A 26,760-nucleotide genomic window follows, 5' to 3' on the forward strand; every position below is an offset into this window, starting at 1 on the left:
AATTTCTTAAACTGTATTTGCTAAACTAGAGCACAAAAAGATCAAAATAAGAATGTATTTGCATTTACTGAAATTACGTTGAACGGTAAAGCTGAGGAATTACTTCTGGAAGTACTAAATATTTCGATGAAAATATTTTATCGTGAAATTCTAAACTAAAGAGAAAACGTGTCACTCACTACTCACTTATGAAATGAACCGCTTGAAAATCGTACACATTGATTGTTTACATTTTTCCTACTCGCAGTTAACAGTTTATTTTGTCCTAGAAACTGAGTAGGAAAGGAGAGGCATTTCAAAGCCAAGTTTCGGAGACAATCCTGAATTTCAGATTTTCTTTTGACGTTATGTAACCAAAATAATATTCGCTCCTGGTTCTTGGGACGCAAGACATTCCCAAATTAAACCACTGGCATTTTTTTCTGCCGATTTTTTACGCTATACGATTATTTGTGCTGCTATGGATATATTTGTAACAGTAACCGGTCGACCGCGATTAACCAAGCGCATTCGAAATCAGCTACCGGCAAATGAAACCATCCCAGAATAATAAGGGCACCACCTCCTATATAACTGATCATAGAAGGTGGTGGGAAGGCCCCTCGCATATTGACCGTTCCCAAGCGGTAATTCTGTAATCCAGGCTATGGCTTGGTTTCTTCAATGCTCGATAGATGCCGCCACTACTTTTTCATGATTTTTTTTTTTTTTGCTTTCTTTTTAAAAATGTCTTGTGTCTTTTGAAGTTTTAACCATGGATAGCTTATCATCCGGCTTTACTTATTCAAATATTAATATTACAAACGATCAAAACGAAAATTTAACTTACAGAGTAAAAGAAATCACTGATGAAAATGCTGCAAATGTAAGTTTTAAAATTTGCGGATATAATTTAATTGCGGATAATCACGAAAAAAAAAAGATGTTATTAAAGGGACAGAACAGCCGATTTAAATTATTGGAATTAAAAAAAAAAAATGTGAAAATTCATATGCCTAAAGGTTTAACGTTGTAATTAATAATTTAATCAACGGTCTAATTGATACAACTATATCAATTAGATAACATTATATGCAGTATTCGGGGGGGGGGGGAGTACATGTATATAGTGTGAAATGTAAGTCAGAACAGCTCTTTTACAAAAGTACTCCAATAGGCTTTCTAGTTTTTTTATTTATTTATTTATTTATTTATTATTTTTTTGAAAAACACAAAGACACACATATATATATATGCCAATGATTTTTTTTGGTGGTGGGGGGGGGGGGGTGATTGCTTCCTTTTGGGGGGGGGGACACATTCACCCTTAGTTTTATTTACCCATGTTTTGTAACATTTTTTAAAATTAATTTTCTGTTTAGTTTGTTCTTTAAGTTTTGTTGTTTTTTTCCACCAGTACTTACATGTTCTTTACTTAATTGCTATGTTGGGCCTTTTTTGGTTAAAGATTTTTTAGATTGTATTTGTGTTTTAATAAAAATTGAATTAACTTCTCTTTTGATTGGCTTATACAGATTTAACTTAAATATGCTTGTTAATTTTATACACAGAACTGGTTACAGCAACACAGTGAAGATACAAAAAGTACTTGGCGTGTTGCAACAACACATATCCGAAATCAGGGAGATTTAATAAATACAAAATCAGCTATCGCTGTGTGCATGACAGACAGAATAGTTTCTGGGGATGTTCCTTCAAAGCTTATAGGATGCACTGCCAAATTGACAATCACAATACAAAGGCAAGTACTTTCAATTAAATGTATATATAACAGAGTTTGAAATAGGGTTCAATTTCTAGAAGGGGAATGTCCCCCTTTACTTCAGATTCCAGGGGGGGGGGGACTTTTTGGAATTTCGGGGGAGAATTTTTATAAGTTCTGAAAATTTGTTTACATTTTTTTTTTATAATTCATTTTTATTTCATTTTTCTATTTATTCATTTTTAAATTATAATTTTTTTGGTGTAATATCAGTCCCACACATTTTCAAATAATTATTCCTTAATTTTGCAATTTTACTTTATTATTTCATTTTCAATAAAATATTTTACAACTAAGTAACATCACATACACTCAATTATTTTTTTTAAATAGAACATTTTCTGGTTCTAATTATCCGAATGGGGTTCGGTCCCGATTGTTTAGAAAAATATTTCTACTGAACAAAGATTTTTTTTACTGGCGATGAAAAAGTTAAAGTAAATGCCTATAATTTTCCAAAACGGACTGTCGTTTCCAGCAGTTTTCGGATCGCATTTCGACCGGCGGATCGGAATTAGTTGATATTGACGGATCGGAATCGGTTGATGTAACCAGTTCTGTGTATAAAATTAACAAGCATATTTAAGTTAAATCTGTATAAGCCATTCAAGAGAGAAATTAATTCAATTTTTATTGAAACACAAATACAATCTGAAAAATCTTTAACCAAAAAAGGTCCAACATAGCAATTTAGTAAAGACATGTAAGTACTGGTGGAAAAAAACAACAAAAGTTAAAGAACAAACTAAACAGAAAATTAATTTTTAAAAATGCTACAAAACATGGGTAAATAAAACTAAGGGTGAATGTGTCGCCCCCCCCCCCCCCCCAAAAAGGAAGCGATCACACCCCCACCACCACCAAAAAAAATCATTAAAAATCATTGGCATATATATATATATATATATATATATATATATATATATATATATATATATATATATATATATATATATATATATATATATATATATGTGTGTGTGTGTGTGTGTGTGTGTTTTGCAAAAAATAAATAAATAAATAAACTAGAAAGCCTATTGGAGTACTTTTGTAAAAGAGCTGTTCTGACTTACATTTCACACTATATACATGTACTCCCCCCCCCCCCGAATACTGCATATAATGTTATCTAATTGATATAGTTGTATCAATTAGACCGTTGATTAAATTATTAATTACAACGTTAAACCTTTAGGCACATGAATTTTCACATTTTTTTCTTAAATTCCAATAATTTAAATCGGCTGTTCTGTCCCCTTTAATAACATCTTTTTTTTTCAGGATTATCCGCAATTAAATTAAGGAAAAAAAAAAATAAAACTTACATTTGCAGCATTTTCATCAGTGATTTCTTTTACTCTGTAAGTTAAATTTTCGTTTTGATCGTTTGTAATATTAATATTTGAATAAGTAAAGCCGGATGGTAAGCTATCCATGGTTAACACTTCAAAAGACACAAGACATTTTTAAAAAGAAAGCAAAAAAAATCATGAAAAAGTAGTGGCGCCATCTATCGAGCATTGAAGAAACCAAGCCATAGCCTGGTTTAGAGAATTACCGCTTGGGATCGGTCGATATGCAGGCCCCTCAGGACAAAAACCACGACTTCATCAAATCAGCCAACCGGTGCAATTGGCTCCTCTAGAGCTGCTATATATATAGAGCCTGTGCAAAAACCGAAGACAAGGCAGATTCCTGCAGAGCTATCGGTTGTAAAACTCATGAAAATATCTTATGAACAATTCGCAACTCCAACGAACTATAGGGGGCACTGAAGTCACTGTCTAATGGCGGAATTAAAAACTAAAACAAACGCACATGGTAACGAAGAAAATGCTAAAAGTGTTGTGATTTTTGTTCGTACGTATGATTCTTTCGCTTTATTCTTTTTAAATTAATTTTCAAAGTCTTGTGGATATTCTGGCCCACGTAGAAAGAAATGAGAATTCAAGAAGCATTACTAAACGTCAAAGATTAATGCAAACTACGTAGTTCGTAGTTCTAAGCAGCTATTTCCACGATGTTGAATTCGATATTTATCAATTCTTGATAAAACTAAATAATAATTGTGGCCTGACAAGAATAACAATTAATGCTAGAAAATTCAATATGACATTACAAATTGTTATCGAAAGAAGATGATACTTTTTTGCCTTGCTTGGCTAGCGCTTATTGTTTTCCATTTGTAGCTGAGTTCGAATTCCCGAATCGGTTAATTAAAAAATTTTCTGTTTCGATTTTTCTAATTTCTGAGTTACGATTTAATTGTGTCATGTTATGCAAATCATCAACAAAATTCTGACGGATATATGGTGGTAGTTTTCTTTTCAGTTGATTGACCATTATTTCTTTTCACTTATCGAATTCTGTAATGACTACCATTTTATTCCACTCATGATAAAAATTAAAAATTGTTTAACTAAAAACGCGAAATCTCGCCAACGATACTTAGCTTGCACAATACTAAAACTAATAACCCTAAACAAATTTGGCGAAACCTTTCAGCTGAGAATAAAAGGAATAAAGTAAATTCTTTCTCGGTTATTCATTTTGTTCTACGATAATCTATTCAAGAAAATATTTTGCATACTGTCCATTCCAACTAAATGCTGCTGTAAAATATGGTAAGTTTAATTAATTTAAGATTAAAAAAACCCCCCATATTCTTACAAATTCATACAAAACAATAAAAATTTTTACCTTGTATAACGTTATCCAAGTTTGTTAATCCAGAATTTTCGCTTTCACCAATTATTAAGGAGATAATGAAAACTAACATTATTTTGAGAAGCTCGAGAATACTACTAAGGGACGAATTAATTTCTGTAGCTGAAAGCAAACTAAGACACATCGATTGCGTTAATAAATACTCAGAACAAACTGCCTGTGTTTACGTCAACAGACACACGTGGAACGCAACGTGGCAAAGTTTTAGTTTCACTTGCAGTTTTGTAAATCGCCGCAAGGTAGCGTATTCGAGCGCTGGAGTTCCGAATAACCGCGACGTTATCAAATCAATGAAGGAGTCTGCAATTTACGGCCTAAATCTCTAACCAAATCTGGTCAGCGAGCAAATTTTTCACTGTCCACAGGAAGCTTACAACATTTTTTTTTTTTTTTTTTTGATAAAAAAATATTCTTACGTGTTAAGAAAACGTGAAAAAAAAAATGCCCAGAAAATCTCACACTTTTGAGCATGGGCGTAGCCGTAGGGGTGGGGGGGATGGTGAACTGCCCTCCAAAGAGTCTTCGACCTTCACTTTGGGCCCAGCATGAGGCAAGGGAGAAACCGTGGGCCAGAGCATTTTTTAACATAGGTACTACGCGACACCAATGTCGCGTAGTGAAAAAATTCTGTCGCCTAGAAGATGCAAAATCAAACTACTGGGCGACATTGAAAAATTCAACAATGGTTCCACTCCTCGTTTTTGTAAAAGGATTTCAAACCTTTCTTTTCTTTCCTCTTGAGCAACAGAATTACATCGGGCATTTTCCAGCTGTCAACCAAAAGCAGTTTTTCTCTTTTTTTTCCTACTCGTTTAAAACCGCCCGACTGGTTACGAAAACAATGTCATCCCCTGCGGGTTAAGGGGTGCTAATTGTTGTCGCCATCCAGTCATCATTGTACCGTACATCACTCAGTGGTGGACTCAGTGGTGTAAATTCCAGACTAATCAGTAATTCACTCGGGGTGTGATGATTTTTAGCGGGAACTTGAGGGCTTATGAACAAAATAGGCAGTTTAGAGTAAGAGTTTACGAACGAAAGGCGCTTTCGTTGACAGATTTTTTTTTTTCTCTCCCCACCTCACCACTCAGCATGAAACGTTGTTCTTTCCTTCATCAAAAAGGTAAGAGAAATAAATGATTATGCTTTGATTTTAATTTGTTATTTAATTCAAATACATACGCTTTTGTCTGAATAAGTAAGAAGAATGTCGGGATATGGTTTAGAGAGGGGTTTTTCAACCTTTTTTACTCATGAGCCACATTGCAAGTTTTTGGAGATGAGGCGGGACAACAATACTTTAGTTCATATGGTTTAGTTCGCACTCCCCCCCCTTCCTTCCCTCAACCTGCCACATTCATCCATAACTTTTTTTAGAATAAACGCTCATTAGCATGGGACAGGGGCGGATACAGACAAATCTTTTGAAGGGGTCCGGTAAATTGAATGCCCCTAAACCCACACACATACATTCGGTGTTTCATAACAAAGTTTTCATGAATGTATTTTAAAATGTTTTATTTTTTTATTTGTTTATTTTTTAATATTCCTTCTGTCAATATGAATCTACTTCTATAAGTTCCTGAATATTATTTACTAACTAGAAAATCGCCCGTCAAGGTATGACGGGTGAAAATTGCTTCTAAATTTGAACAAAGCCATTGCCTGTTTGGTGATATTTTGATACTTAAAATTGTAACCCTAACTCCAGTGGATTAACCCAAAACTCCAGTAGGTAGCGTTCATTTTTGACCATTTTTTCTTTTCTTTATTCCCCTGAAATGACACAGTCTTACCAGTAAAATTGTTAAGTTGCCGAATCGAGTTCAGCCTTGTCACAGTAAGATCTTTTCCAGCATGTTAAACATTACCAAAACATATTATCAAATTATCATGCTGTGGCGCAAGTTTCATTGTTAAAACACGCGGGTTACTCGATCATTTGTTATTATATATATGAGGATATGATCCCTCCGAAACTAAAAACTGGATGCGACCATGCATGTATTTGTCTTCTAGAAAGTGGTAAATGCTAGCCAAACGTTCGTTTGTATCACGCCTCGACATATTTAAACTTGACGAGGAAGCAATATTCCCAACAAAAACGAAATTACACATGCAAAAACTTGAACCACCATCCCAATGTCTGAATTATTGCAAAAGCAAAGCAAAGAGCGAAAAATGAAAGTTATTTTAAAAGTCTTGCTTGAATTAATACGTTCGGATAAATCTGCAACGGTCTACCTCTGACGTCACAAGAATGGGTGGAGCTAAGGCCCCTATAGTAGAGGAGCCGACGCAACCGCCATTTTGGAGCAAACTTGATCCAGTGCTTCGTAGCCATAGCATTGCTGCTGATGTTTACATTTCTTTAGCTTGTGTTAAATTGAGTCAAAAGGATGGTTGTTCGGCTGTTAATTGTGCAAATACTATAAGAAAGGATTTCAGCTCTTCAGATTTCCATAAGATGCAGAAAATGAAAAACGAAATGGATAATTAATAGCCCGCGAAGTGCCTGGTAGCCTGGAAACGACGCCAACTGTTTCCAAAATTTCGCCAATGTTCGCCTTCGCTCTCCGACTCTCTCGTTCCCTGTTTGGCGAATGATTGCCAATAAAGGTAGCTTTCCCCGTTGTACGCTTGCTCCAAAATGGCGGATGCGTCGGCCTCTCCAGCTATAGGGGCTCTAGGTGGAGCTACGTAACCTTCTGACGTCACATCGTTTCTTTTGCTAGTTGATTTTCGCGTTTGATAATTTTTTCTTTTCGCTTTTCGACCCCATATTTTTTTACTTATTTCTCTTTTTTATCTTTATTTCCTTTTTGTTTTTGTTATAAAACAGAAAGGGAATTTATTTTTTAAAGCAATAACGGTTTTACTTCATATTTAATTAAAATATTATTTTTTTTAAGCTATAAATTTGGAGTTCTAAAAGATATGATTATTTTATTCGAAAAATGGGAGGGGGGAGGAAGTATCAAGATTAGTTTTTCAAGTTATTTACCAAAATATGTTTTATTTTAGCTGTTTAAGGGAAACATTTTATGGGGGAAAATAGGTTTTACGTTTCTGTAAAATAAAACGGTATCGAAAGAAGAATGGAAAAAAAGTTCGAATTTTTTTGTTAAGAAATAATTTAATTCCTGTGAGCCGAAAAATAACAGGAAATATCTAACGTTTATTAGCACAAATAAATAGATTGTTAAATAAACGTGTTTCGGGGTTTCCAGGAACCCCTTTTTCAATTCAAAGTTGTGAACTTTTGGATGTAAAGACATCCGGTAAAAATGTGTTTATTTGTATTAAAAAACATTGGTTATTTCTTGTTAATATTATCATTAAAGTTTAAAATAGGGGGTGGCGATTGTCGAAATAAGTTTATCAAGTTACACAACCATTATATTTTTATTTTAGCTATTAAATAAAATTTAATAGTTAAATGGGATAAATTAAAGCTAAGTTTATGGGGAACAATAGGTTTTAATAGCCCGTGAAATAAAACGGCTGACAAAAAAAAAAAAAACAATGAAAATGGAAGAGCAGGGGGGGGGGGCAATATTGTTATACAAAATCCAAATTATTTCTAATGAGGAATAAGAGGAAACAGAGGTATGGATTAAAACGAAAAATATACATTATTGAAGTTTAGTGCATTTGTGCTCAGGCATCCTAACTTCTTTAAATGACCGCTTTTGACAAAGTTTCGTTTTTTCTGTATTATTTTATGGAATAAACTAGGATGATTTGAATAAGAGTCCCCTGCTCGTTTCGTACGCCGCAGACCCGGGTTCTATGCTAAGGTTGGACACGGTCAACTCGGCCTTTCATTTCTTCAGTGGGTCGATAAAACGAGTACCAAGTGTGCTTGGAAACTAAACTCTGGGGCTCCGCGTTCGGCTGAACGGAACGTCTGATTTTAGCACCCCAGTGCCAAATGTTAGTCCATAAGTTTGGATGATTTTTATTTCAAGGATATAAAGCTAGCAATACGTTTTTTAAATAAATAAACTTGTAAATATAGGATCGAATTGAAAAAGTTTAAAATTTCGGGGGAGGGGGAATGAAATGAAATGGAAGTGTAACTTTTTTTCTCTAGCAAATACTTGGTAATAGGTTAATAGCAGATTAAAGTAGCAGAAATAACAACACCTCCGTAGTCAACATATTAAATAACACTAGCCTACACTCCAGGGTCCCCCGTCAAGGGCGCCATATAGGGGCAACTGGGAGCTCAAGCTCCCCCTCCCTAGATATTAGAACCTCCTTGCTATTAGTACTTTTTCCTTTGCAAAAGTGTAAAAACATTTCTTCTCTAGCCATCAATAAATAATTTATTGAAAATGTCACACTTCCCTAAATCTAATCTGCACTGAAATCGGTTTCTATGGGGAAAATATCCTGCTGAACCACGAAGAAAATATCTGAGCCCCCCTCCCCTTAAAATTATGCATATGGGCGCCCATGTTCCCGTACCTACCGCATACACATGGTTTCATTGGTCAGATGGGACCCTGAAAACAGTTAAGTTTTTTGATCCAGACCAGGAGCCGGACAATCCCTGATCCAGCACCCTCGGAGATATCGATTTGGAATGGAAACTTTGGAATGGAAAATGGAGGTCTTCGTGATCACGACTGATTAAACGTGACGTGAACCTGTCACCATTGGCATACACTGAGGATCTCCGACCAGCTGCATCGAACCCGCGACGCTGCAGTTGCGACTCCAACGCCCTACTGATCAGGCGAATACGGCCCGGTGTTAAGAACATGCAAAAAGGTAGCTGTATCATTTACCTGGGGACCCTACTCAATGGGCTTCTTTTTTCCTACCAATGGATTTTACCGCAACGCTGTAATGTGAATTCTTGACGTCAAAATTCAAATGAATGCCTGGGGCTGGATACTGGATGTTATGTGTTGGATGTTGCGTGCTGGATACTGTTTTCGCTTAAAAAAGATGTGTGAAGTCGAAAAGGTCGTTAATAAATAATTCGATTTCGAGGTGCACGGACGCTACCATCCAATGGAAGGAACATGCTAGCGGGGGCCCGTGGATCAGAGGACATGGACGTGCTACCACCTAAGGAGGAGGGACATGCTCGCGGAGGCCCGAGGACATGGGTGCCACCTATGAAGAAGATGGACACGCTCATGGAGGCCCGTGCACCAGAGAAGTTCGCATCATAAGCATAGAAAAATGAAATCAAAGGAAATCAACTATTGTCAAGTAAAAACAATAAGCAACCGCGATTGCGAAAACATATTTATATTATATTAACTTTTTTATTTTGCATTTTTTTTTAATTCAGCAATTGCGAATTGCTTATCGTTCTCACTTGACCGTTTTGGGCGTCCGTCCGTCCTTTGATTTTATTTTTGCCACCACCGGAGGATTTTTGGAGGGACTCCACCTTGGCCACCTACTCCCCATACTGCTACTCCAGCGGGCACCGTCTCCAGGTTGCACCCAAATCCTACACACGCACAGATGTCTACACACACGCGCCTGCATACAAGCTCACACACCTACATATACACGCCTGCACACAACTACATGCCTGCAGATAGGCTTACACGCACACGCCTACATACACACACACACACAAACTCGTGATTGCGAAAGAAATAGTCAAAATTAAAATTAATTTTTATTTATTTATTTATTTATTGATTTTCCAATTTTTAAAAAACTATGTGAATAATTATTTATTCATTTAATTCTATTCAATTATTAAGTTCAAAAGTTACATTTTTCTGATCACAGTTTTTCTTGCAGTTTTGTATTTGCCCTTGGCTTAAAATGCAGTTATTTTTACGTTCTTTCTTATTTAGTATTAATAATCATTAAAAACATGTTTAAAAATATTTTAAAAGTATTAAAAAGTTTTTGTTTTTAAATTATTGCAATTTTATTTTTTAAAGTCGACGGGGTGGGGGGGGGGGGGCACCTTCTTGCCAATTCAGGTAAACATAAGCGATGGAATAATACTAATCGTGATGTATTTTGCCGTTCTTTAAGATATTTTGTAATTTTTCAATATGTTTAACTAATCCAATTTAGTTTTTAAAAGTCAAGGATGAAGAATGCCCCTAAAAATAATTTAAACACCTAAATATAAAAGAAAACCTAGTGATTTATGTTTAAATTACTTATAAATTACTAGTAAAAAGGTTAATATAAAAAAAATGTCTTTTGAAAATTGATATTTGATTTTTTTTTTTTCAAAAGCCGTGAGGTATAAGAAATCCTCCTTGCAACCCCCCCCCCCCCTCCTTGCCGGCACCCTTGTGCACATCTCTTACTTCCTGTGGAAATAATAGGTATCACATCATTGTCGTATTATTAAAATTACAAAAGTATAAGAAAAAGAAGGAAAAGAATGAGTAAAAAAATAGCGAGAAAAACAACTTAAATCCACTTATTTCAGACCGGCTGAAGAAAACGTAGCTCCACCCATTCCGATGACATCAGAAGGCAACGTAGCTGTGACGTCAGTGGTAGACCGTTGCAGATTTATCCGAACGTGAATTAATTACAAATGTTTTATTTGTTAACAAACATAAGATGGCAACAGTTAAAAGTTTTAAATCATTGAGATAATATTTCCGATCATTTCCATACAATTAAAATCACGAGAAATACGCAGACGACAATCTATTACGATTTATCTTTCTTATTGTTGCATTAATAAAACTATTTTTATTCGCTAAAAAATAATGATAATAAAAATAAATCAGCACCTCTTGGCGCGATTGGCGCCAAAATTGAACCAAAGTCTGTTTACATATGGATTCACATATGTTCCAAATTTCAACCAGAACGTAGCATTACTTCTTGAGATAGGGCACTCACAATGGAAAAAAAAGAACGGGAGATTGCGCTACCCCCTTTTTAGCTGTTGACACCAAAATAAAATCAGCTCTTATACCTACTAAGGGCTACTCCAGTTTAATAGGTGCCTTGAAGTAAATGGGGTGTGCTGATCACGAATCTGAGCTTAATTTTTTTCCAGCACGTCAGGTTTTCAAGAAAAGTGTGTCAGACATTTTTCATAGAAACTGCAAAAATACTGAGAGAATATTTATTGAATCAATATTTAATAGAAAATTCTTACAAAATTGAGTTGTTCAAAGAAAAAAAAAATGCAGTTTTATCTACGTTAGACAATCGTTATTTTGAATAAGATCCAACTTGTTTTGTCATGTAAACTATCCTTAGTCGCGTGTTTATTTTCTTTCTTCTTTTTTGGCGGTGGATATTTGGTTTTGTTGGTGGCCGACATTTTTTTTTTTTTTTTGGCGGTAGAACATTTTAAAGAAATAATCTCAATGCAATTTGGAAAATATTAATAAAATGCTTTTTTGCTTTAGTACAAAATATCTCATAAGGTTTTTTTTTATTTTGTGAAAAATCTTGACGTGATGGGCTCAAACCAAATTCATATTCAGATTCAATGTACTCGTATTAGCTAAGAACATTTATCAAATTCAAAAAAAAAAAAAAAAACATGCAGGCCTGTGTAATTTCTAAATATGTGATTGATCTTGATTTTTGATTTGTGACATTGAACAAAATTAAGAGCCCCACGGGTTATTTTCGCAATCTCAAGTTGCTTACAGGTTGCGGGCTGGTCGCCGTTGATTAATTGCTAGATTATTTGTTGATATCTATCGTCGAGGGCACGAACATTCCGTTCTCACCCTATTACAGGAACTGATTTTGCTTTCACTTTTTTTTTCACAGCAACATGCCTGGTTTATTCATCTTATACCATTAAAAACTGGTAGAAAGAAAAAATCCTTAAGCGTCTGATAATGAGTTATGTTTTCACGGATACAGACTTTTTCGGATGAGACGTGAAAGGTGCTCTTAGAAATTTAAAATGTGATCCAACGAACAGGATAAATGACTTTTACGATTCAATGCGGTGCTTTCAGAAACCCAATTATTTCATGGAAAGCGATCTAAGGAGCAATACATAAATAACGCTTTACGATTCAAAATGAACTTGCCGCTATCGCAATAAAAAATTCAACCGCTTGTGCCCTTTTTAATCAAATTTAAAATTGTTTTAACTGTTTTCCATTTAGCATACTAAATATACAAAACACGAAATTTTTTTAAATTCATTTTGCAGATCCATCATATACGAAGTGATAGATTTGAAGCTTTGAATTTGAAAGTATCGGCATTCTCTCGCGCGATGCATTCGACGTTAGAAAACACGAGTGCTTTAAAAACAAACAAAAGATAGGGGAGGTAAAACCGTATAAGGATAAGCTGTTTTTACTTGTTTTTTATAGAATGAATAGTGTAAAATATAATAAAAGAATCGCACTGTGTATGGCATGTCTTATTTTGAACTAGTATCGTATTATATACAAAAAATAATTATCGGGAAAACATTCAGTCTAGATTCCTCTTAGTAAATAATTTTTTACACCAAAAGTTTTTAAAAAAAACAAAACAATTCCAGCGATGTAAAATTTGTTATTTTAATGTTTTGAAAATCGAAATGGAATGTTACGTAAGACAAGGGGGGGGGGGTAATGAAAAATCTTAATTACCCTTACATGAGGGAGGGGGGCGAAAGTGGCCAAAATCATCCTTATGTAAATAATGAATTGCCTCTAGCGATTCAAACTGACTTACCCGGAATCTATAAAACCATAAATTAGTTTTTCGTCGACGAGAAAGGGATATACTTTAATGTTTCACATAATGCCGAATTACAAATGAGTTACAAATTAGGAAGATGCGAAATCTATTTTCTGTTCTGAAATTGCCTCCAATAGTAAATTTTGAAGAAAAAATTATTTTGAGACTTTTTTTTTTAAAAAAAATAAGATCTTCTATTGAAAGTGGTACTTTAAAACTGAAAAGTCCCCGAAAAAATTGCGGAAAACGAACCGATAGTGATCTTACAGGATGTGCCGGTGGGAATTTCTTCCCCACAAAATGGCGGACGATTGTTGGTTGAAAAGGAATCACTTTTCTACCACAGGATGATCCATCTAGTTAAGTGAGCGGGAGCGAACCGGTTCCCATGTCTATGGTTCCTTTAATTCCTTCGAATTTCAAAAAAAAAAAAAAAAAGGCTTTTAAAATCACCGGAAAAAAATTAAAAAGCAGTGCTAAGCCTAATTCGGAACTTCAGCGCTCGAATACGCTACCTTGCGGTGATTTACAAAACTGCAAATGAAACTAAAACATTGCCACGTTGCGTTCCACGTGTGTCTGTTGACGTAAACACAGGCAGTTTGTCTGAGTATTTATTAACGCAATCGATGTGTCTTAGTTTGCTTTCAGCTACAGAAATTAATTTGTCCCTTAGTAGTATTCTCGAGCTTCTCAAAATAATGTTAGTTTTCATTATTTCCTTAATAATTGGTGAAAGCGAAAATTCTGGATTAACAAACTTGGATAACGTTATACAAGGTAAAAATTTTTATTGTTTTGTATGAATTTGCAAGAATATGGGGTTTTTTTTAATCTTAAATTAATTAAACTTACCATATTTTACAGCAGCATTTAGTTGGAATGGAGAGTATGCAAAATATTTTCTTGAATATATTATCGTAGAACAAAATGAATAACCGAGAAAGAATTTACTTTATTCCTTTTATTCTCAGCTGAAAGGTTTCGCCAAATTTGTTTAGGGTTATAGTTTTAGTATAGTGCGAGCAAAGTAGCCTTGGCGAGATTTCGCGTTTTTAGTTAAACCATTTTTAATTTTTATCATGAGTTTAATAAAATGGTAGTGAGATTACAGAATTCGATAAGTGAAAAGAAATAATGGTCAATCAACTGAAAAGAAAACTACTACCATATATCCGTGAGAATTTTGTTGATGATTTGCATAACATGACACAATTAAATCGTAACTCAGAAATTAGAAAAATCGAAACAGAAAATTTTTAAATTAACCGATTCGGGAATTCGAGAGAAATAACTCAGCTACAAATGGAAAACAATAAGCGCTAGCCAAGCAAGGCAAAAAAGTATCATCTTCTTTCGATAACAATTTGTAATGTCATATTGAATTTTCTAGCATTAATTGTTATTCTTGTCAGTCTACAATTATTATTTAGTTTTATCAAGAATTGATAAATATCGAATTCAACATCGTGGAACAGCTGCTTAGAACTACGAACTACGTAGTTTGCACTAATCTTTGACGTTTAGTAATGCTTCTTGAATTCTCATTTCTTTCTACGTGGGCCAGAATATCCACAAGACTTTGAAAATTAATTTAAAAAGAATAAAGCGAAAAAATCATACGTACGAACAAAAATCACAACACTTTTAGCATTTTCTTCGTTACCATGTGCGTTTGTTTTAGTTTTTAAGTCCGCCATTAGACAGTGACTTCAGTGCCCCCTATAGTTCGTTGGAGTTGCGAATGGAACAGAAATTTTAAATCGAAAAATTAATCGTTTGCGTGATCTCATTTTCAATTAGTGTTCAGAAGGTTGCCACTTTTTTTCTCGGCTCGTTTCTGTTTTGAGGTAAAAATTTCCCCTTTTGATTATTATTCGGCGAGTAATCTTCTTTCCTTTTATTTTTAGGATTTTAGGTGTTGCGTTTAATTTATTCGGGAATTTTTGATTTGCCGTTTTCTTTCTTTGAGAATGATTATTTTGACGGGTTAGTTTATACTATTTTTTCTTCTGTAATTGAAGCCTGATTGTTGAACATGCGTCACTTGACAAAACTTTTATTTTCGAGGTAGACCGCGCAAAGCCGAGTGACGCAGTTATAGTGAATTCAGCAAAAACTCATAGTGAAAGTAAACAAAGCAACGCGACAATTAGGGATACCGTTGTCTGATTGGCGATGGGATGGCGAAAACAATGCCAAACAAAAAAGCGAAGTGTTCCTGAGAAGAATTGGCAATCCAATGAGTATTTCATAACAGTGGGATATGTTGGCGCCAAAGAGCAATCCTCTTTGTTTACTTTCTCTATCAATTCTCCCTGAATTAGCTATAGCATGTAATAAAATGCAGATCGATTGGTAAATACATACTCCTTCTATCGCAAAACGCAACTTCCCAATTTTTAATTTTTTAAAATTTAATTAATCATCTTTGAGAGTCGAAAATCGCCCGTCAAGGTATGACGGGTGCAAATTGTTTTTTTTTTTTTGAACTGCTTCGTTCAAATGTAAAAGCAATTTTCACCCGTTGCCTATTTGATGAAATTTTGATAGTTGAAATTTTAACCCCAACTCCAGAGGATTAACTTGAAACACCAGTAGATAGCGCGAATTGTTGACTACTATTTCGTTTCTTCATTCTCCTAAAACGAGTCTTAACAGTAAACAGTTAAGTGACCGGATCCAGTTCATCCTTGTCAAAATAAAGCCTTTCCCTGCCTGTCAAACATTTCCAAAAAATATTATCAACAATAAATGACTTACTGAGTTCTTAGTGCTTCAAAAATGAAATAATGCCGTCACGCAAGATATAGCGCGAGTTTCATTGTTGATGACGTCAGACCGTTAGTCGATCAGTGAATTGTCTATTATATACATGAGGATGTTTCTGAGATGCATTGAGCTTTCTTTTACCGAAAAGTGCTGCAAAAAGGAAGAATTCCGGTATCCCATTTGCAATGATGGATAATGTGCTGGGCAATTCCACGGTGTCGGACGTAAAAATTGCACGAAATTTGCTTAAAAAAACAATTAATTTTGCTGGTATGCAATTTTGTAACTGATCAAAATATTTTTTTAAATACTTACCCATGTGTGTAGAATTATTAACCATAAAAAGAATTTCTGACAAAAATTTTATTTAGACAAAAATATTATCAAATTTTGGTGTCGGACGTATGAGCTGAATCTGAAAAATGAGACTTGCAAAACTGAAATCTAAGATTCAGGTCAATGGCTTAATCCATAATATTGTAACTACTTTTATGCCAAAGAAACAATGATGAAAGATAAATAACACATTGAAAAAATTTTAATTTTGGAAGTATTAAGACTTGAAATATGGAATTTGGTACTGGTGTCGGACGTAAAATCTTGGTGTCGGACGTAATATGTACAAAACTACATATTGTCGGACGTAAATAAAAGTTTTAAATACCAAGTTAAATGAATTTTATTTTCATTTTGAATCTTAAATAATATGGTAAAGGACAATAAATGAGAGATATTACAATATTACTTTAAATATTTTCATTAAATGTGAATTGACCTCTACTTCCTATTGGGATAGGTGGACAAATTTTTTTAAAGATATTTTCTTTCAAGTAAGAGATTTTATCCTCTTTCTTTTGGCCATTTAAAGTGACCTTCTGCCCTATGCATCACTGAGACTTCAATCTCTTCAAAATTTAATTGAGTGATGCATCCTGGGTAACGTACAGACTCATACCGAACGATAACCCAGTCATTTAATTTAAGATTTGAAATAAAATCCATATCTTCAAATTCGTCGGAGACATCACTGTCAAACACTTCTTCTGTAAACAGCATAACAGTCTTTAACGTTTTTGAAGAAGAGGTGTCTGAAATAAATTTAATTGGAAAAAATCGCTTTGACACTGTTGCACGGATTGAATACATGGAACTGGAAGGATTTTGTCCCAATATTGGAGCAAAGTTGCGGAATCCTGCATGATTTCTTCCGATGATATGTAGTGTACATGCACGATTTTTATTATGAACACCTCTCCAGCTCTTACATTCCTTCAGACAGTTCTTTTTATTGTTCCACCTATGCCATCGACAACCCCTTTCCCATGGGACGTCGCAAAAAAATTCCAGATTAGTTTCATATTGCACTTCTGTTCAAATAAATATCTTTGTTTAAATTGTGAACTAGGACCATCTGAGGAAATTTGAATGTTTTGAATACTTGGGTAGTTGGCTTTAAGGTAATCTAAAAGGTAACTTACAAATTAATGTATAGTGATTTTAGTGTGATTTAAAGTATCGGAAATTATGGCAAAACTTTGAGTGATTTCTTTGGAAATCCATGCGCGAGCTGTGAAGACTGTGGCTTGGGCATGTGCCCAATGTGCCGATTGAATTTCATTTTGCTGTAATATTATAGGGTTTTCAGAAAAATCTAGCTGCGTTACAACATTTTCACCATTGACTTGAGATTTTAACTGCTCAAATGTCTGAGCTTGCTCTCGTTTAACAAACGTGTGAAGGAGAAAATTTCATTTCTGTTTTACAAGTTCCCCAAAAGTCTCTCTGCATGTACAGTCATAGAAAAAAAAAACGAAACACTCGATCGTATTCAAAGACTATTGACACTAGAGACACGTGTGAGGTGTCATTGTTTCAGGAATAAAAAGTTCTACATAATTATGTTAAAAAATCATTGTTAAGGGGTCGTCTTCATATTAAAACGAGCATCAACTTCAATTTTTTCAATAAGAACCCCCTTTTTTTATCACATATTTGTGATCAGCATTCATTTTTAACTCTGTATACATAATTTTGTTTAATTTGAACCAGCCGTTACTTCAGAATTGAGTTCTGAAAAATTCCTCTCGTAATGTTAAAACGTATTTTGATATTTTTACTCATAACACAAAAACTAGATTAGGCACGGCAAAGATTGTTTTTTTATATCAAAATATGAATCGACTCAATAATAAAAACGCCCTTTACAACACCTAAAATGTAATTTTAGTTTTTTTTATGAATTATTTAAATATTTTTTGAAAAAAATATGATCTGAAACCATATTAAATTTTACCAGAAAAACAATCTAGAAGAGCTTTTATGCGGGAATCCAAAATTTGAGCTCAAAATATTCAGTAGTTTTTGCACTATGCTTAAGACTTCATTTTTTCTCACTTTAGGGGACCGTATACTATTTTAAAACAGAAATTATGAAAGTTAGTTTCTTCGTAAAAAAAGAAAAAAAAAATGTTCAACAAAATAAGCAAACCAATTATAACGTGGTTTTTTTACATTAGAGTTACGTCTATGAATTTTTTAAATGCATAAATTTATTCGCTGTCTCTGCAGAAAAACAACACAATATTGCAACTGTCAGTTTTTTGTGGATATCATTCAAACGTCAATGTGTAAATAATGCGAAACACTACTTCATTGTTTAATAAAAGAATAGTTTATAGAACTCTTTTAATTAAAAGCTACACGTAAAATACTTCTGTTTTTTTTTTTTTTTTGGAATAGACAGTGTAGAATTAACGACTCTTCCCGGTAATAATTTGCTAAAAGGAAGAATTATTGCCTTGTCTAAATCGGGAAAAAGCACTCGAAAAATAGCCGACGGTGTGAAGTTTCGCCTTTAACAGTATCCAGATGGGTCAATAGGTAATATTTGCTCTTAGATAAGTTAACTGGTTTTTAGGAATTATTATTATTATTTTTTGTAAAGTGTTTGAATAATTTTCAATGTGGTAGGAGAGGAAATTTTAGCAGCAGTAGAGGGCCGCGTGCTTTGAGCCTCATTCTGCACGAAAGTAGTAGTTGTAGCTAATTGTGAACTTTTTTTTTTTGACTTCGTCAAAAACTTAACAAAACATTAATTTGCGTGTTAGATTAAGTTGAGTTTTTGTCTATTCTTAATTATAATTTAAATACCTTTTTTTTTCTCTTTATTTTCTCGGTCATTGTCCGTGCATTTCACATTAAAACTATTCTCGCAAGACAAAGATAAAATTTCAATTTTTTTTTTTTTTTTAATAACGTGGAAAAATATCGACAAAAAAAATAGAGTTGTAAAAAATTATTGTTTTCAACTACTAGATGCCTATCTTATTAAATGCATGTTTTTCAGAATCCAATATCTGAATATTCGTCCCCACCTTTAGGACACTGACACTCTATTTTAACTTTCTGGTCCTATTCTTTAAGCAAAGGCCACATGGACCAACTGCGAGGGCTGAATGCGGCCCGCGTCTCCACTGCGGTTTGGTTGTCCTATTCGATGACTGCAGTGCGTCCTAATAATGAGCACAACAGCCCTGCACCGAACATCTGGTTTAACCGAACAATGAAGCAGGTGTCATGTCATTGAAGCCAAGAGTGCCTAAAAACTGGTGGATGAAGAAAATTTATCTCACCAGTGAGATGTCGTAAACATACAGCAGATAAATTTACTTTATCTACCAGTTTATTCGCACTCTCAACTTCAATGAGGTGACTTCTGCATCCCTCACGCTTAGTTTCGATTCCAGTCTACGAAATCCGTAGCAAGGACGAAAGTGTAGTCTCTGGATAGATTAAACTTATTTGTTCAGTTATGCTTTGTGTAATATTGCTCTAGGTGTGACTGCCTATAGCCTCACACTATAGGAAATGTTCATTTGCAAGTATATAGACCGCGAAACAAAATTAAATAATACTAAGCTTTGTTTGCATAATGCTAAGTTACAAAATCAGAGAAATGACAAGAAGTCTGATTTCGATTCACCTTGGTTTAAGCTAAAATAACTTTTGTCTTTTTAAATTACGAGTTGGACCACCTCGAATCTCGTTGCTAGAAATAGCATTGGGAAATTACTTTCCTAAATTGCTTTTAAGAGCCATTACATGTTTAGCTAAAACCGCCAATTGTGTTATGATTTTTTAATATTACCACGCATTATGATCTTCCGCATCAAATTTGGATTTGAAACAAATTCTCTTTTTTTTTTTTTATTACAAAAAAGCCGCTAGAACAATTACCGTGTTTGTCCACTGAGTTAATTCATATAACCAAATTTTTACCAAATAAAGTTCGAGTATGAACAGTTTGCTCAATAACGGGTATTTATATTCTCCTGTTTCTGTTTTATTTTTCAGATTGTTACTTCGTTCATTTTATGTATATGGAGCAAATTTTCACGGAATAAATAAACCTTGCTTCGCTTGTGTCTCCAATCTATTTAATGCTGCGTCTTCCCACGTTGTGCGGTATATTTTTTATATTTTTGTGTGCGATGGCCTAAATTTCTGCCGATGTTCTGCGAAATTAAAAACGCGCAATTCCATTTTACATCAAAAGACTTTCTATTCATTCCAAAATAAACCTGTAACATAGGTGCAATACATTTATCAAACATATTCACATCATGATTCTTGGTATAAGATTGGATATTTACATTTTTGTGAGGCTAATTTGTTGAATGATTATATAAGCAATACAATAGGTTCATATTAGAAAAGGCAAAAAGTTCCATTAATTTTAATTTGTCCTTATTCGATTTACTAAACAACGATCTATACGATGAACCAGTCAAACCCAGTCCGTCATTCTTAGGTTAATTCTGATAGACAAAAATCTGTAAATATTTTAACTTTTTTTTCAAAAAAAAAGTTTTTGACCGTAAATCGTTTTTTGGCGCAACATTATCGGCCCATAAAGTATCGAATTACGGAAAAAGAGAGAATTTCAAAAAATCATGAACTGAGCTGGATAATCTCGATCTTTTCTTTGTTTACATTCCGTTACTTGATAAGCCGTGACCTTGAAAGAAGCGTTTTCAATGTGGTGACGGTCCCTAAAACGTTTTTCGTTAATAACTCCTGTTCTACTGCACGGAATGCAGTGAAATTTCGTACCCTGGCTGTATTTTGCGGTCTAAACATAATTATGTAGCAAAAAATAGGGGTTCCCATTTGAAAATCAAGAGTTGGTGCTAGTTTTGCTTTGTATATGGTCCCTTATCAAAATTTTACCTATGTAGTTTTAAAGAAGACTTTAAACCAAGTCGGATGACACCTTTCTTTCCTTTATAGCATGAATAATGGCCGAATAAGTAAAAGTGTTTCATTTTTTTTTCTATGACTGTACTAAGTAATTCTACTTTTGACATTATATCATCACCTTTTTGCCACTGAAAATATCGTATTGGGGTAGATTGGATGTCTGCTTTTGATTTGAACAAGTGAATTTTATAAATGCAAACCTCACAATGAGTACATGCACTCTTTTATTCCAGGATTGCAAGTTATTTGCTCAATAAAACTTGAGAATTCTACATTAAGGTCTGAGCCGCATGTTTTCAGCGCTTGTAAGATCAGCCTTACATTCTCATAGTAAATACAAAAGCATACATTGTGCGGTATATATTATATACTGCTGAAGAATGAACACTGATTTAACTCATGTTCAACACTGAACTTTGCGGAGTTGAGTTGAGATGTTTGAAAAAAAATGTTTATTCATAATTCTTTTTTAAGTTCAATTCTTCTAGAAAAAAAATATTTTGTAAAAAATTGGATGAGTAATGGTTAATCTATTTCCTGGTTCATTATTAAAAAGAAATCTTTTAAAGGAAGTACAACTATTAATAAAGACATTTTTAATGATTACAGTGCAAATAAATGAGATTACTGCAGTCCCACACCTCCTCTGTTTGAATTTAGAGAAATCCCATAGCTAGAACTAGGTATTAAATTTTAAAATTTTGGTGTCGGACGTAATTTTTATCTTACGTCCGACACCATGAAAAAACAAAAAACTATTATTTTGAATTTCGATTGGATTGCACATTTTCAATAGTAACTGATGTTCTGATTTGCAAGTAAAATGTTTTGTAAAATATTCCATCCAATTTTACACAGCACAGACATTTAGGTAATTTGGTGTCGGACGTAATTTCATCAAAGTGCCTATTATAAATGGGCTTCTACAGAAAAAAAAAGAAACATTCAGGTCTCAATTTTTATGCTACATTTGTTCTACAGTGTTGTGGCAAGCATCTGAAGTAGTTACAATTTGAAAAATATTGCAATTATAGCTTAAAATACTAATTCAATAAGATATCAAAAAATGAGTTGTGGCAGCGTGTCGATTATACCTTTGTTTAAAGGCTTGTAACTCTCAAATGATTGAAATCTTGTGATAATTTGTGTTATTTTCTTATACTGCAACTCATAAGCTTCAAAATGATACCTAATTTGTGAGAAAAATATGATTTTGAAAAATTGATCATCAGTTCCCCATTTCTGTGGAATTGCCCTGCTTCACCCTATCCGTCCATACTAGTCTTGTAACACATATTACTGCGAGAATATTACTTAACTGCAGGCATGAAACATTTGTTCACACCTACGAACAGGAAGGGTAAAATGTTTTACGCAATTAATAGATCGCAATTAGCCAATATTCATTTATTTACAAACATAGATTACTGTCCAAACTGGTAGATACAAAATAAACAGTGTTACCCGGAATCTAAAAAGGCGCAGAGGGTTAAAACTTTTTCTGATGAGCTGTATTTCAGGTATGGGGTGTTTTTTGTAGCAAAAAACACCCAAAGACAAATACTACTTTGTCGAATGCCAAATAAGTCTTTTTTTCATTATGTGTTTTTCTTGCAATGCCCATGTCTTTTCTCGTCTTTTTAATGTTCTAGCTTTTTTTTTTTTTAATTTTTATTTTTTATTTTCAGGATTGATCTTGGAAGTTAATGGGTATAAGAATTGTAATTCAGTGATCCTCTTTAAGTGGAGTATGAATCACCGCCCAGATTCAGGGGGTCCCTGGGGATATTTTTAAAAAAATGCATATTTTTAAATTCTGCATTTTAAGTAATTTGCACCTCCAGAGCGCGATTATCGCTACCTTGCGGTGATAATCAACACTACCAAAAAAGTAAAACATTCCACTCTACGTGTTTTCATTGGGGGTAAATTACAGGCTTCAGACAGTTTATGGTGTAATGTAATTTCAGAAGAATAGAAAAGAAAGCTTCCCACAAACACGTTGAAAAATTAATGTCATTTACTAAGCGTCAAAGCAAGTTATAAGTTACGGCATTCGTTTGTTTTACCCTTTCCATCCGCCATTAGACAGTGGCTGCAGCGCACCCTATAGTTTATTGAAGCTGCGAATTAGGGCAGCAAGAATATCAAGTAAAATTAGACCAACAAAAAATTTCAAAAGTTGTGCTTTCTTTTACAAATTAAGATCAATCAAAATAAAAATTGCTCCTGGTTTGGCAATTCACTGACATTAATGGACACAGAAGCACAGTGAGAGAGGAGAAAAGTTTGCGCATCGTCACTTGCTCACATCGGGTTTTAGTAAAGTAAGTTTTTGATCATCTCCCCAACTCACCGACAGACACCACAAACATAACAAATGAACTAAATGTAAAATGATCAAACATAAAAAATGCATAAAATGCTTTAAAAGAAATGGTGCAGAGATTTAGAAAATAGGTAATGAGAAAATAGCCTCCAGGGTCATTGGAACAATTAATGGTTCATACACTAGATAAGAAACAAAATCGAAGCACTTTTCAACTACTTTCAAGGACTTTAACAGTGTATGGCACTTCATTTACACTTCCCAGTTTTTGATATTTTAATACTTGATTATATAGTTTTATAGAATTGTTCGTACTTTCTAGGATACTTGTGTTTTAAGTACAAAAAACTAGATATAACTATAGTTGGGGCAAAATTATCCTGACAGATGCAGCTCCTAATCGTTCCAAATAAGTTGCATGGTTATTTGTAAGCAATATTGTTTTTCCTTCTGCCATATTTGCGAAAATGTCATATGAGCTCTCCTGGTAAATCAGGAAGCTGCCAAGCTATCAGTTATTCCGGAAACGAAACAGTCGTATACTCTGGCTTCTTCTGGAAGAATCCACGTTGATTAGAGGAAGGTTACTGACTTTTATCTGGGAACTTTTCTGTGTTTCAACAGATTTGTTACTGGCAGAAATTAGACGCACTACGACCACACTGTAAAAACGATTCAGAAACGTTCCTGGAAAACAATAGACAGCTGTTGTGTCCAGTTTCAGCCAGTAACATATCTCGCAAAACCCAGGATTGTTTTCCGTTAAAAGTCAGTAACCTTCTTGAAATTATCCCGAGAAATCCAGAACTCTTCCGGTTTAAAACCAGTCGTGTCTCTAGAACTTAAAAGTAATCTTAGGTAGGGATAATATAACAGCTACATTAGCGGTATTACAATCAATGGCTAAAGCTAAATCAGAATTTCAAGTAATGATTGCAATGCTTGCAAAGTTAAGTAGGCCAGAGACTTATCGCTTCCTTTGAGAGCATAATCAGTCAGGACGAGCCGTAATTGAACCAAGTCGATATACGTTAAAAATACTCTCAGTTAATCTTTAAACTGGGAGCTATAATTTTTTTTACAACAGAGAGAAATCTGCAGTCCTGCAACTTGTAGCCATTCAGGAAACTTTTTGACAATGTTACTTGATGCTTCCAGTAAGCGGATAAAACCCATTGAAATCCTGAAATGTTACACGGAAATACGCAGTAACGTTTCTGAATTTTTTTACCGTGCATAATTTTCCAGAAACGTTTGTGATTTGTTTTTTGCAATGCCCAGGTTCCAAAGTATGTACAGTACCTGAAACAACGATTAAACAATTGGTAATCACTTAAAACTTACCTCTTTTGTCTTTTGCACAAAGGCATAATTTTTGCCTCAGGATTCCAGAATATGGTAAGAAATAAGATCCGCATTTGGCTTTGCAGTCGGCATCGCTCATCAAGTGACTACCAGGATCGTAACCACCTGGCGAATAGTGAAAATATTCAGCACCATTTAGATAGATGCATTCTCCATCTTCCACGGCAAGAACATCTGAAAGAAACAAGATATAAATGAGCAAATAAATAACAAAAGTAATTTTACTTTGTTTATACATCAGATGTTCTCAATGTTTTCCAACGTAAGTGCCTATTCTGTTGCTTAGCAGCCTATTTTATAGCTTTTGATATAATTTAGCACGAAGTGTTTATTTATGCGAAGTGTCATTTCCATGGGTGAGTAAGTTTTACTTAAGCCCTAGATCGTACAGTTAAAGCCCTAGATCGTAGCTTAAAGTGGGCGAATTCCCTAAGTTTCGGGGGGAAAAAAATAGATCTTGAGATTTTGAGAAATTTAGACAGCCCTAGTGTTCTTATTTCTAAATCCGCAATTGTTTTTTAAATCGACGAGTTATTGAGAAAACTAGAAGAAATTTATTAAACTCAAATGCACTGCTTATAACTGATATTCACTTTTTCTTTCTTGATTTTCTCATAACCACATTTTCAAATTTTTATTTACACCAACAGCTCTAGCGGAAAAAGTATTAACTTTAAAGATTTGAAACTTTTCAAACATGGTAACTGAACAAATTACTGTGATATAAACCTCGAAAAGTTAATGTACATGCAATAATGTGCTTTTGAAATAATGAGCAATTAAACTTTGGGGATAAAAGCGCGTTTTTCGGGGGAATTTTTCAAACATTCACCCATAAAACCTTTTTTTAGTTAATTATATTCTAGTTGGAGGGTCATATCACTCTCTGGTATCAAAAAGTTTTTAAAATTATGAAAAAATGAAGGCACTAGAAGTGTTAAGGAAATGTTAGTTTTTTGCTAAAAATATGGCATTAAAAAAAATCTATCGAATTTTTTTTTTTCAACAAAGCAGACAAAATGTATTATTTATGTCATGTTCAATAATCGTATAAAGTTTGATAAAATTACAGTGAATATTGAAGAAAAAAATATTTAGGGTGCTCGTCTACCTTTTAAAGTAGCGACACGTCAGCCATCTCGTGACTAAATGCAGCTTTCTCCCTATGTAAATAATTCCGATTCCGAGTCACAACTGACTACAACTGTATTTATGTCGAGGACTGCATACTAAGTGCCTTGCCTCCATTATTTTTTATACCGATAGATGGCAGCACCATCACCGGATCGAACAGTTCCGATTCCGAGTCACAACTGACTACAACTGTATTTATGTCGAGGACTGCATACTAAGTGCCTTGCCTCCTTTATTTTATCTACCGATAGATGGCAGCACCATCACCGGATCGAACAGTTAATGAGAATTTAGAACTAGTCCAGGAGCTAATAACTACCTGGTGCTAGCACCCCCAGAGGTATCGTTTCACTTGGAGGACATTGAGACCATGAGCATATCTAACGTCGCCCAGTCCCCTTTAATGACGACGGTGGATCTTCGACCATCGAGGTTCGAACTGAGGACCCTCCGGCCCCGAATCCGACACTCTACCGATCGGGCTACCACGACCCTTCTCCCTATGTCTACTATAAAATGAAGTGGCGTGTTTTGCTTCTTGATTGTGGTGCTTCTCGATTGTGGATTAACATGGAGTTGATAAGAAACCACAATCAAGAAGCAAAACACGCTACCTCTGCATGACAGGTATAGGAAGAAAGCATCATTTAGCCCCAAGATGGCGGACGTGTCGCTACTTAAGCTACGATCTAGGGCTTTAAGTTACACGACTAACTCTTAGCTAACTTCGTTACTGCTCACAAATTAAAGG

The 26,760-nt window shown here is 34.3% G+C and overlaps 1 protein-coding gene across 1 annotated transcript in view; it reads right to left on the minus strand.

Moving 5' to 3' along the window:
• Window positions 1-25,711, minus strand: part of LOC129227963 (uncharacterized) — a 147,642-nt gene extending 121,931 nt beyond the window's left edge. Inside the window, exons 1-2 of the mRNA XM_054862588.1 lie at window positions 25,708-25,711; window positions 24,855-25,049 (exon numbers count right to left, since the gene is read on the minus strand). Of these exons, the coding sequence (XP_054718563.1) occupies window positions 24,855-25,049; window positions 25,708-25,711 (199 nt within the window). The remainder of the gene's footprint in view (window positions 1-24,854; window positions 25,050-25,707) is intronic.
• Window positions 25,712-26,760: the final 1,049 nt, after the last annotated feature.

Source organism: Uloborus diversus, chromosome 8 (genome assembly GCF_026930045.1).
Source record: "Uloborus diversus isolate 005 chromosome 8, Udiv.v.3.1, whole genome shotgun sequence".
NCBI lineage: Eukaryota > Metazoa > Arthropoda > Arachnida > Araneae > Uloboridae > Uloborus > Uloborus diversus.